This window comes from Berghia stephanieae, chromosome 3, assembly GCF_034508935.2.
Source record: "Berghia stephanieae isolate SIO BIC M18660-M18661 chromosome 3, UCSD_Bste_1.3, whole genome shotgun sequence".
Taxonomy (NCBI): Eukaryota; Metazoa; Mollusca; class Gastropoda; order Nudibranchia; family Aeolidiidae; genus Berghia; species Berghia stephanieae.
Window position 1 is genome coordinate 2,253,057 of NC_088362.1, and position 14,336 is coordinate 2,267,392.

General features: G+C 35.6%; 1 protein-coding gene across 1 annotated transcript in view; it reads right to left on the minus strand.

Moving 5' to 3' along the window:
- Window positions 1-7,995: 7,995 nt before the first annotated feature.
- LOC144967017 (uncharacterized) overlaps window positions 7,996-14,336 on the minus strand; it is an 11,155-nt gene continuing 4,814 nt past the window's right edge. Inside the window, exons 3-6 of the mRNA XM_078903761.1 lie at window positions 13,956-14,074; window positions 12,870-12,943; window positions 10,770-10,931; window positions 7,996-8,647 (exon numbers count right to left, since the gene is read on the minus strand). Coding sequence (XP_078759887.1) covers window positions 8,473-8,647; window positions 10,770-10,931; window positions 12,870-12,943; window positions 13,956-14,042 — 498 coding nt within the window. The 5' untranslated portion in view covers window positions 14,043-14,074 and the 3' untranslated portion in view covers window positions 7,996-8,472. The remainder of the gene's footprint in view (window positions 8,648-10,769; window positions 10,932-12,869; window positions 12,944-13,955; window positions 14,075-14,336) is intronic.

Genomic DNA, 14,336 nt, shown 5'->3' on the forward strand with positions numbered 1-14,336 from the left:
AGATGAAACACCATGGCTGGGAGTGAGGTCAAATGACGAATATGCTATCTAATCGCGACATATAGAGATCTTTTGTTTCTGAATTACGTGCTGCTCAAGACCAATAAGATGAGTAAGAATGTGTTAATAAATGGACACACTGCTCATAGACATCAATGCTATATTTTTCAAGCGTGCAGAGAGTAAATGACAACGTAGATCTAGTATCAACAACACAAAAATAAAGTCGATAGGAAAGATAACTCCAAAAATTGTTCTTTATCTTGCTTATATTTTTATCGACAATTTAGATACATTTGGATTGTTCAAATCTGTTTGTTAAAAATGAAGTGTTAAAAATGAGTCGTAATAAAATAAAATGAAAAAGTTTACGATACCCTAGATATTTTTTGTTGCTGGGCCTTTCAATGTTTAGATAAAAGTCAGAAATGTGAGTGGTGCTAAGACAAAAAAAAAAGAATGCTGTATCTCAAGCCAAGCCCTGCTGTCAGAGGAATAATCAGTTTATAGAGAAATAAAGAAAATTGCTACTGGATTTTCTTTAAAAATTACTTGATAGTGATGCTATACTATAATTGCTGGGTGTTTTTCCTAGGCCAGTAATCTGTGGCAGAAAATAAGTCCTATTATGCTTCCTGAAGAAACGGATTATAATGTTTTTAGTAACTATTCCGTGAAAACTGCAAATGATAATCAAATCTGGGTATGAACAATAAATAGATAATATCAACACTGTGAGCATGATGTTATTAAAAGTAAAAAGTATGCAGTACCTGACCGAAACGGCAGCGTTGTCGGTCAAAACACCTCACTCCTCCAAAACACCTCACTCCTCCAAAACACCTCACTCCTCCAAAACACCTCACTCCTCCAAAACATCTCACTCCTCCAAAACATCTCACTCCTCCAAAACACCTCACTCCTCCAAAACACCTCACTCCTCCAAAACACCTCACTCCTCCAAAACACCTCACTTCTCCAAAACACCTCACTCCTCCAAAATACCTCACTCCTCCAAAACACCTCACTCCTTCAAAACACCTCACCCTCCAAAACACCTCACTCCTCCAAAACATCTCACTCCTCCAAAACGCCTCACTCCTCCAAAACACCTCACACCTCCAAAACACCTCATTACCCCAAAACACCAAACCTTCAAAACACCTCACTTCTCCAAAACACCTCACTCCTCCAAAACACCACACTTCTCCAAAACACCACAATTCTCCAAAACACCTCACTCCTCCAAAACACCAAACCTCCAAAACACCTTACTCCTCCTCGTATTCTTGTAGCTCTGATTCTGATATTGTTTCCCGTCTCACCAGCCAACCAAGCTGTGAGGTCATCCAGCACCTTTTCAATAACTTTCAGGAGTCCTTGCCTCCCTCCTACCATCTTGCCTGTAACGATTACATTTCCCTGTCTCTCTCGAGAATTTTGTCCGTCTTGCTCTAAACCGATTAATAAGTGTTCTTAAACACGTTGCTTCCTTCAAAATATCTTTATTTGTTTTCTTGTCAGTATAAGAGATTTAAACAATGTTTCTACTAGTTCTAACTTTTTGATAGTTTCAACGCTTATGGCCCAGGCTTCGCACGCATTTATTAGGGTAGGGCTTTATTTGTTTGTTTTTTCTTTTTAAAAAGATATTTTTTACAAAAAAATTTAGACAGGCATCTATTTTCTGCAATTATTGTGCCAATATATTTGAAAGTTTTCTCTTCGTGGACACTTCCATTCATCTTTATGCTGCCTGATGGTATCATTTCTTTCTTGGTATCACCAATACTTCCGGATTTTAAGAATGTTTTTAGAGCCATATTATTGCATTATACTGCATCTTTGTTCAGCAACAATTCAATTCTTCATCGTTTTTTTTTTCAATTATAGCAGTATCGTCGACATAATTGATGGTGTTTATCATCTGCCGATTGATTACCTATCGTAATTCCTGGCATATCCTTGATCTTTCACAATATTTATTATTTGTATGTTGAGAACAAATCTGGAGACAGTGCAGGTCCATGCATTACTCCCCTTTTGATTGACTGATATCCACTTATTATGTCATTTCCAGGGGCGTGGCTACATGGGTTGATTTGGTGCCTGGCACCGCATCCAAAAATGGATTACAGCATTTTTAAAAACCCTGAGAAATGGTGTATACCGCCTCTTACTTATTTGAGTAAGTCTGATCTTTAGATTTTTTCCCTTTCTTTTGTATTTACAAATACAGTATGTTATATGTCATTTTCTTCGGGTTCTGGCACCACATTAAACTGTAAGCATGCCACACCACTGGTCATTGCTTTCTTCAACCTCTGTCGACTGTTCCCAATATGGATTTGTAGCAATTCTATGTCCTTTTCATCTATATCTAAACTGCGTAGAATAAGTGTGTATCATGGCTGGCTGTAACGAATGATTTGATGTCGTCTATAAAGCAGACGTACATTTGTTTTGTTTTAAACCTCTAAGCCCCTTTCAATGAGATTCAGATCAAATATTGTATATCAAAGTTGAATTTCTATCTAAATAAACACTTTGTTTAGCTCTGATTTTGGATGGATTTTTTTCCTAGCCATTTCCAATGCTCCAGGAAAATGTCTACAACTTTCAAGGCTTCTCTCTCTCTCTCTCTCTCTCTCTCTCTCTCTCTCTCTCTCTCTCTCTCTCATTATCTCTCTCTCTATTTCTCTCCCTAGCACCGACATATTTGTACGCATTCGGTATACCTGCAAATCCAATAACAATTTATAACGTGAACCGTTTACCGTTTTCTCCAACTTATCGTGATGTGGCGATATCAACTCGCCCACGAGATTATCTGTTAAATCTTTATATAATAGGGAGCTGTTTTATTGTCTCCTCAAGAGCTACGCGTTCATGGACTTAAATTATTAGAGGTTGAACAAGATGAAACAGATAGCTCCGCCCCACGTGTTACATTCCCCAGAAAAATGTAACACAGAAGTTCAATTAGAATTAATTATCGGTGATTTCCTGAGATATTCAAAAACAACGGACGTCACCAAAACCACAAGCTACAGGTGCATCCACTTAAGTCACCATCGGCTTGGGAGGTGCGATCGCATAGCACAGAAAGATGATGTGTTCCGATAAAGAATATTTATTTAATATGCTCTACTTTAGCACAGTTCTATTTATTTATTTTTCGAAAAGTTAGATTTCGTTTTTGAAAAAAGTACAGAGATGGTCAAATTACCTGAAACAGCTAAATATTCAATTCAATTCAATTCAAAGGTTTATTTTAGGCAATTGCCAAATTGAAATATACATTTACATAGTATTTATAATCATTGCCGGTAAAAGCAATAATTAACCTAAGGAATCCACCATAAATAATTAAATAGAAAAGTGTATGTAAAATTATATATATATATATATATATATATATATATATATATATATATTGAATAGTGTTTGATACAAATATGGTACGGATAGTGCTCGACATGTAGCAATTATTCTTTTAATATTTACCATAATGTTGGAGTCAGTCTACATCGATGTTTCAGGCACTTTCAGCCCTTCAACAAATAACAACAGACAACAAACCAAACTCATGTAACACTAAGTCCTGACGATGGCTGAAAGGGCCTGAAACATCGCTGTAGACTGACTCCAACATTGTGGTAAATATTAGAATAATATATATATATATATATATATATATATATATATATCAGAATGTGTAAGAGTCAAAACGTGATCAAATTTATGTTTTTTCCCCCTCTGGATACGCTTTTATGCTCGCGGGGAAATATTTCATACGGCGTCCGCCATTGTTCCGATAGTTTAGAGCCAGTGTTATTAAGTTACCATGCGTCGTTAGGAAGGACGTGACGTTACGACTGTTGAAGAGTATTCCAATGCAATAATAGAATAATCACATTGGTAATAGATCTGATTTATTTGGATCCATCTTAGTTAGACATAAATGCCTGAAATCAATGGGCACGATCTATATTACATTCCCATGTGCTCGAGGTCATGGGTCACATTGCAAAGTGTGCTCAAAATGACCCACATAGTGAAAAGTGTTCACAATTTAATATCCAACACTACAATCGGTCGTTTTGCCAAAATGACTCATGGATATGTTTACAACTTTCATAAACAAAACAGCGTGTTTAGATGCATTGGGAAATGTCCATTCGTTGTACACCAACAAATCATGTGATTGATGACTAGGTTGGACGAAAACATGAATATAGATCGCTCCCATTGAAGCATAGAAGCATGTCACCATGACAACGATGATTTCCGGAGATATTGAAGCAACCGGACGCCACCAAAACTACCAGCTACAGATATATCCACTTAAGTCACCATCGGCTGAGGAGGTGCGATCGTATAGCACCGAAACATAATGTGTTCCGATAAAAAATGTGAGTGTCCTTCATTTATTTAATTATATGCTCTAACTAATATTGTCGAGCACTCTAGTATCTACAATTAGTAACCATCAACACTCATGTATACACACACACACACACACACACACACACACACATCTGAGGCTGTAAACTGTAAAGTGCATTCATTTTCGTCTCCTGTTTGTAAATGACCAGTGTGTCATAGAAGATTTACATTTCTGTAATTTACTCACAACAAACGCATGTAACATACCAGCAAACAAAACTACATGTAACCTAAAACGTTTATATTTGTATTCAAAAATTTATTTAGTGAGAACTGATCATCCAAAGGTGTTCTAAAAACAATAACCAAGAAATTCCGTGTGTTGTTTCACCTTGTTCGACGGAAACTGAAAGATTTTTTTTTTTAATTCCGTTAAAACGTTCGCGTTCAGTTCCTGTTCGGTTCGGCAACTAAAATCGAATGACAGTAGCCATCGTTATGTTATAGCCTGATACTAGAACCCTCAAGGACTGGCAGTTTGACGTCATCTTTTAGGTTTGTGTAGCGTCTAATGAGTTGTCGTTAGTAGAGCTTAAGGAAACAAGTCATTTCATTGGTTGAACTATTGAATACAACTCACGATTTGTTTTCTTTTGTGGCAAAAGACTGGCATTTTGACGTCATTTTTTGTCAGTGTCTGGCTATAGGCAATGGTTGCACTCACTTTGTGATGATAAAACAAGAGACCGACTGAGAGGAAATTATGTAAAATGGAGGGCAACACAGACTGGAGAAGAAAACGAATGCACTCATTTTGCAGCCTTATGAAATATACCTCCATGTATAATATAGATAGTATGCGCTTGGCATAGAAGCTCACAACATTGCCATCCGGAAGCGTAACGGAACAACACACAGAACTGTGTGTAACCATGAACGTTTGGAATACAGTTTAGTGAGAATTACTCATAAACGCGGATGGCAAAAAACAATAACAAAGACCTGAGTGACGTCAAGTTCGAACGATCTATAGAAAAAGGTAAGCTTTCATGAAAAGATGACCTGATTTTGTTTCTTTTGGACTAGAATACATTTTTCCTAAGTTTATGGCTAGATCTTATTTCTATAAATACCAAGAGACTGTTTTATGTTCACCCGTAAAGGTATAGACATAGACAGCGTTTTAATAAGCATTGATTTGTTCACTTGAATAGTAAATTGGATGTATGCACCAATTGCACAAAACGCTATTCAAAGCCAATAAATATATATATATATAATATAATATAATATAAATGGGATCTCTCACTTATATGTGGCCAAAACATATGTTTCTGTGGCTTTCATCCACGTCGTCAGTTGGCATATTGTCCGCAGAATCCGCGGATTCCTACCAACACTCATATATATATATTGATCTATTTTGTTATTTGTTTTGATTTATTAATTGGAATGTTAATGAATGTTTTATATTGGCAATTGCCTAAAAATAAATCTTTGAATTGAATTGAATTGAATTGTTAACTCAGTCTGTGCCAGGATGTCACTTAACAGATTTTGAAAGTCCCCGCCTCTGTATTCAATGTCCTATTCTGAAAAAAATACGTTTTAAAAATTTGGCCAGAAAATCGTCCTTCAAATATCAATCAAATAAAATGACCCTCACTTCCTTGTCGTAAACTCTCAAACCTGGGACTTAAATTGTCATTTTTTGACAAGTTGAGCGTTATTTTAAACGATTGTTATTTAAAGGACGAGTTTTTCTGATCAAAAATTCCAATTACTTGCTTTGTGAATGTTAGTTTAGGTTAGAGGCCGGGTATTCATCTTAGACCTGAGTACAGTGAAAGAATGTCAGTAAAGAGCCTTTTCCAAGGACTCAACTATGCACCGCTTAAAGCGGGACTCCAATTCTGGGCCGTCAGTTAAGTGTTATACCCCAAGATCACATAGTCGTACATACAAAAGCATAAAAGAATATTGATCTCTTAAAATCACACTAGAAACATTCACAAAAGAGTGAAAATGGAGAGGCTTCGTATGGGAACAAAACAGCCCATACGAAGCCTCTCCATTTTCACTCTTTCGTTAGTATTTTACGATCACCGGCTTCAGTTTTCTACTAGAAACATTTTTAGGTTCACTTTTTTAAATGACAAGTTGGACTGTTTATAAAGTTGACTCAAACATGATTCTTTTAATGTTTCGACAAAGATATATACAGAAAAATTATCACAAGACTTATTTCACTTGAATAAAGGAAACTTGAAATCTACGGCATCACGTCATTCGGGTATCCACTACAGGTAATTGAGAGAAATGTGCTTCTTAGACTTTCAATAATATTGAAGGAATCACATGAGAGACTTTGTTAACATTTTTTGTTAAATATTAACTCCCATAAAAATTTATTGAACACCATAGTCTTTATTATTTAAAAATAAATTATGCCTTACACGCCACGACATTATAAGATATCGTCGCCTAGGCATTCCACGAAGGAATATAGATAAGTCATCAAACAAGATGTCTGATGTCAACAGGAATCACCCATGTGGTCACAGTAAGATATCGTCGCCTAGGCATTCCACGAAGGAATATAGATAAGTCATCAAACAAGATGTCTGATGTCAACAGGAATCACCCATGTTGTCACAATGAGATATCGTCGCCTAGGCATTCCACGAAGGAATATAGATAAGTCATCAAACAAGATGTCTGATGTCAACAGGAATCACCCATGTTGTCACAATGAGATATCGTCGCCTAGGCATTCCACGAAGGAATATAGATAAGTCATCAAACAAGATGTCTGATGTCAACAGGAATCACCCATGTTGTCACAGTGAGATATCGTCGCCTAGGCATTCCACGAAGGAATATAGATAAGTCATCAAACAAGATGTCTGATGTCAACAGGAATCACCCATGTGGTCACAGTGAGATACCGTCGCCTAGGCATTCCACGAAGGAATATAGATAAGTCATCAAACAAGATGTCTGATGTCAACAGGAATCACCCATGTTGTCCAAGTTGATGTAAATGAACTATAATTATCATTAAAATACTCCAAAACACGAATCGTTGCCTCTCTGTTGGTAAAATAAATCATGGCTAACCATTTTGTACTTTGTGTTTGTATTATTTACATCCGTCTCAATTATAGGGAATGAGATTTGCGGAAGTGTAGCGTCCCTTGATTGGACGTCACCGGCGGAAAAGTTATTAGAGAGAGAACGTCATGTTGGTTGTGCGCATGCGTCTCTAGTCCTCGCTTCCGGAGACACTTCACCGAAAGCGAGGACAAGAGAGACGCATGCGCAAAACCATGTTCTTACAGAGGTCTCTCTGTAAGGTGATGTCCAATCAAGGGACGCTACTCTTCCGCTAATCTCATTCCCGATAGGTGCACTTCCATAATACAAGTAACAATGGGTTCGTATTATCCTTAGATCATAACTTCCAGTTCTCCAGTTTTGTCGTCAGTCCGTCTACTTTGGTGTAACAAAATGTGGTCATCAAGGTGCCGCTTTACATTAGACTCAAAATAAGTTCTATTTTTCTGATGTATTTCTCTCCGAAGAGACAGTGATCGAAAACGAAGCAAAAGTAGCATTATTTCTTTTTCTTGTGGCAAATATAATACAAGACGTTGTTGGGTCAGTATAAGATATCTACAACCTGGACTTTTCTTTGTTTAAATTAAATTGAGCTTTTATATAGCGCAATATCCACTTAACGTGCTCAAAGCGCTTTACAAGGGGTCCCTGCTCAACAGCAACATTTAACATATAGGACGAGACATGACGCCTGTTAGGCGATATTACAATTTTTCGGACAAAGACAACGCTGTTAACGGTCAGGTACTCATTTTACACCTGAGTACGGTAAGAGAATGTGAGTAAAGAGTCTTTTCCAAGGACTAAACTATGCGCCGAGCGCGAGGCTCGAACCCAGGACCTTCCGATCCGAAAGCGAGTGTCATACCACTAGACCACATAGCCGCACATATGTTCCCATATAATCTCCTGTTTGTTGTTCAAAATAGATTTCCTGGAACTGGCCTTGATGCAAATATAAATTCACTTCTTCTGTTTCTCAAGTTTCCGGTTTAGAACCATACATTGTAGGACTGCAACAGCATACAAAGATCCAAATACAAAAAACGTGAAGGCCGTGTCGAATGGCGGTCCTGCAAACTGTCCATATGTCACTGACCATGAATAGAGGGCACCCGAAACCACTGGAGCGAATGCTCTGTTGAAAAGAAAAGAAAGGATATATATATATATATATATATATATATATATATATATATATATATATATATATATATATATAAATATATAAATATATATATAAATATGAATGGATTCACTCACTTATATCGCCGAATCACATGTTTCTATGGCTTCTATCCACGTCTTCAGTCGGCATACTATGTCCATAATCAAATAAATATTAAATAAATATTATCATTCTATTATAATCGTTGTTCTTATTGAAATTTAAGATGAATCATCTTAACTACGCCACTACCACATCATCTCATTCATCTCTGGTGTTTCAATCATCCTGTTTTGTTGATAAAGGGGAAACCCTGAAACGTTCATTTGACCTGTTTTTGTAATTAAATTGAAGCTTACATTCAACTTCACGTTATCATTTATTTCTTCGAGCTTCGAGCAGCAACATTTACACTTATTTTCACGTGTGAATCAGAAATTTGACGTTCAACAAATAATGTATGAAAAATGAACGAACTCCGTTACCGAATCATAGCTGGATGAACAGCGAGTCATAGAAAACCTCGAAGGAATGTTCCTTTTGCTTGTAAGAGGAGACCCGACTGCTTGAACAATCTGTATCATTGAATGTAATTTTCTAATTCGCCCTTGCACATAAGCATTGAGCTTTTATATAGCGCAATATCCAGTAAATGTGATCAAAGCGATTTACAAGGGGTCCCTAGTCAACAGCAACATTTAACATGAAGGACGGGACATGACGCCTGTTAGGCAGTGTTAAATTTTTTTTCGGGCAGAGACAACGCTGTTAACGCCAGGTACTCATTTTACACCCGAGAACGGTGAGAGAATGTGAGTTAAGAGGCTTCTCCAAGGACGGAACTATGCGCCGAGTGGGGCTCGAACTCAGGACCTTCTGATCCGAAGTGTCATACCACTAGACCACATAGCCGCACAAGCACAAGCATTCCATGAAGGAATATAGATATTCCATCAAACAAACATTTTACGTCAAAAGGAATTGCCCATATTGTCACAAGACTATAGGGAATGAGATTAGCGAAGAGTAGCGCACCTTGATTGGACGTCACCGGTGGAGAAGTTATTTGTAAACAAACCAACTATAAGCCAAGCGCTCCAATTACAAAATTTATTATTCATATTTCTGTACAAAAATGCATATCATAATCAACGTTATCCATTTTTGTACAGAAATATGAATAATAAATTTTGTATTTGAGCGCTTGGCTTGTAGTTAGTTTGTTTACAAATAACTTCTCCACCGGTGACGTCCAATCAAGGGACGCTACTCTTCGCTAATCTCATTCCCTATTGCAAATCGGACTTATTGATCGTGTCCATTGGAAAAAATTCAGGAATGTATGAAGATGGGTTTGAACCAGTGATCAACCTAGTCACAGTGAAACAACTTGGCTTGGCCACATTGCCCCAATAGAATAAAGAATAACTAGTCTGTAAAAGTCTGGGCATCATACTACTACTATGATTATTATTATTATTATTATTATTATTATTATATTATTATTATTATTATTATTATTATTATTATTATTATTATTATTATTATATTATTATTATTATTATTATTATTATTATTATTATTATTATTATTATTATTATTATTATTATTATTATTTTGTTGTTGTTGTTGTTGTTGTTTCTTCTTCTTCTTCTTCTTCTTCTTCTTCTTCTTCTTCTTCTTCTTCTTCTTCTTCTTCTTCTTTTTTATTATTATTATTATTATTATTATTATTATTATTTATTATTATTATTATTATTATTATTATTATTATTATTATTATTATATTCATTATCATTATTATTATTATTATTATTATTATCATCATTATCATTATTATTATTATTATTATTATTATATTATTATTATTATTATTATTATTATTATTATTATTATTATTATTATTGTACGTATTGATGGTATTACGATTGTTGTATTTTTTGTGTGGTGTATCAGTTTATTTTTTGATTCCATTTACCATTTTTTATTTTAATTTTTTTTTTCGTACTTTCATGTATGTTGTCATCAAATTGTTTATTTATTGGCGAAAGCCTAAGATTGAATAAACTTTGAAACTTTGAGACTAACTCACCGTCCAGCAGATGTCAAGGTGATACTTAAGCCATTTGCCTTTCCCGCTTGTTCCTGTGGTGCAGAGTTGTTGATGAGAAGGCAGACACTGGCAAAACAGCTGCTTGTGGCCGTGCGGAATGTTAAAAGGAGAACCGATAGGGCAATCCACAGCCAGATTGTGCTATGAGAATATAATATGTCCAATAAAAAATATACATCTACATGTATTGATCAATTCATTTCTATATTTGTGACCGGTCGCCCCAAAACGGTATTAAGTCAGGATGATGGGAGTGCTGAGAATAGAATCTATGACCAAAAACATCAGACTTGGGTTGAGTCCAATTATGATTGAGTGAACAAAAAATATAGAATTTTAAAGTGCTGAAAACACAAATGTCATTCTCTTGACCAGTTAATCTTAAAATTGACCTTTCAGTGTCTTGTTCATCCCGACATAATACCGTTTTGAGGCGATGGGTCACATTTAAACATTGGCTGTATTAACCCTATCCTTACCAACCACGGGAAAATCGTCACATTCGTTACGTTAAAACCAACATTTTATCTTTCTGATTTCTTTTGCACATCACAAAATTTAATGAAAATTTGTTGTTATAGCTATAAAAACTTGACACTGTGTTGTAGAACTCATTTTGCTGAACAATATTATGTATAGATAGTTCGAAGATGACGTCACTCAGGTCTTTGTTATTGTTTTTTGCCTTCCGCGTTTTTGAGTAATGCTCACTATACTGTATTAACCCGACTATAAACGTTCATGGATACACACAGTTTTGTGTGTTGGTCCGTTATACTTCCGGATGGCAATGTTGTGAGCTTCTTAGCCAAGCGCATACTGTCTATAGAATGTACTTGTTGCTTTTCTAGTTGAATAAGAAAATTCTATTTTTGTGTTCGGTGGATTCAAAGATTCGGTGAAAATTCTGAAAATGGCTGGTAAGGAAAGAGTTAAAATAAAATATTCGTAAGAATGACTCCACTATAACAAAGAAAGTATTGGACTGGAACCCTCAGGGCAGAAGATCAAGGGGAAGGCCACGAGGAACATGGAGAAGAATTAAAGAAGCTGATATACAGAGAAGTGGTAAGACCTGGAATGAGATCAAAAAGTGATCTCAGGATAGAGAAGGATGGAAACTGTTTGTCTGTGGTCTTTACCCTGACCCAATGATGATGATGATCATTATTGAAATCTTTCGATTGAGATAATAGACTGAAATTCATGATTGCAGTTTTGAGTATCTTCTTCATCGTCGATAACACCATAACTTTCATCATTCATCGTCTTTGCCATCGGGTCGTCATCATCATCAAAATCCGTCTCATGCTCATCATCTTCAACAACAGTATCGATATTATTATCATTAAATCGAGAAGACGTATTTCTTTGCTTTCCAAATAAAAACGAGTTACATTTGTAAATAATTATTGATACTAATCTCATAGAAGCTGTGGATTGTAAAAGTAATAAACCTTTCAACTAAGAACATAACACATACCGCTCAACAGCCATTTAAGCAAAATTACAAAAGACACATCAACTTCCTGCTCCCTATGTCAACACCTCAATGAAACAGTAACACACCAACCACTTGCTTGAATGTCAACCTCTTGAAGACCTGAGATGCACATTCCTCCCACCAAATCCAAGCATCAGTAACACACTTTATAGTCACTTGGAACAACTACAAAAGAAGTCTAACTTCTACGTCATGGCACAAGACCGAAGGGCTAGAGCTCAGGTGGTCGCTGGTTCGGATAAGTAAGTAAAAAGTAATAACAAAAATGAAGTTAACAGCTTCATTAAATAACAAACACGGAACGTTTCGGAATCAAAACTCTTCTTCTGCTAACAACAAATAAAAAACTAAAAACAAAACAATGGAAATGTAAATATCGACAGAATCAGTTTCTTTAGTAATATATTTTTATTGTTTTTGTTTGGTTTTTTGTTGTTGTTGTTGCTGTTGTTGTTGTTGTTGTTGACTGAGTAGGAGTTATGAACCCGAAACGTTCCTTGTTTGGTATTTTGTTATTTTTGAAGCTGTTCTATTCATTGTTATAATTTAGTACTTGTAACTTTGTAAAGATTTACCTGTTGTTCAGGCTCCTAAGCATGGGTAGTGACTGGGACTCTATCATGCAGGCAAGGGCCATTAAAAGACATGTCTGGTAAATAAGAAAATGACATCGAGATTATCATTGGTATCATTCTAATACATCTACTCCTCTCCTTCCTCCTCCTCACCACCCTCACAATCATCACCATCGTCATCATCATCATCATCATTATCGTCATCAGCATCATCATCAGCATCACCATCATCATCATCATCATCATCATCATCATCATCATCATCATCATCATCATCATTATCATCATCAGCATTAGCATCATCATAGTCATCATCATCATCATCATCATCATCATCATCATCATCATCATCATCATCATCAGCAGCAGCAGCAGCAGCAGCAGCAGGGATATCCGTGATTTGTTGAATAGTTTTTTAAAATACTTTTTTTTTTCCAAAAAGTTGCAATACATTGGTGTCGTTTAACACTACAGAAAATAGTTCATTATTCTTTTGGTGGTTTTGTGTTTGGCTTTCAAGATGTAGGTCGAAAGTTAGATTCCTGTTATCGATTTCACAAATATATTAGCCGTTGGAAAATGCTCCATTCTAACTTGTGCTCAACATACTCAGGTGTAAAATAAGTATCTGAGTTTCAAAAAGAATGTATAGTTATGGCTTACAAGCATTATGTTTTGTATACATTTCCCATGACATGAGACCACTTCAAATGTGTTTCGACTATATTCAGCGGATATTGTTCTATTTTAAGCCCAATTTTGAATAGACATTTTAACTCTCTCCTTACCACCTATTGGAAAATCGTCACATTTGTTAAGATGCAACCGTCACTTTTCTCATCCAGATTTCATTTCTTTCTGTTATAGCTATAAAACCTTGGCTTTTTGTAATAGAGCTCATTATGTTGTCGAACAATATTATGTATAGAATGTGCTTGTTGCTTTTCTGTTTGAGTAAGAAATGTCTGTTTTTGTGTTAGTTGGGTGGGTGTAAAGTTTTGGGGAAAATTCTGTAAATGGCTGGTAAGGAGAGGGTTAAAGAATTATTGTCTAGTTGTTATGACAAAAACAAATTACGTTCTATACCTTTCGAATACGAAGTCTGGCTACGAGAAATGGATAAAACTTCATTTGGAGTAAAAGCAAAGGCACGGAGATGAACCCAAAAGCCATCCCAATTTCACTGGTTGAGAATCCCAAGCCACCTGAAAGTAATTAAACATGCCTGAGAAAAGCCATCTCTGAAACGAAAAGTAGCCAATCAGTTTCCTTAGGTTAGGATACATCTGGGTGGTCAAATCAATTTAATACACTGCGATGTTGTTTTTTAACAGAGTCGTTTTAGGGGGGAAATATCCTCGTTTTCAAGAAATAAATAAATAAATCTTAATGATTATAATAATAATAATAATAATAATAATAATAATAATAATAATAATAATAATAATAATAATAATAATAATAATA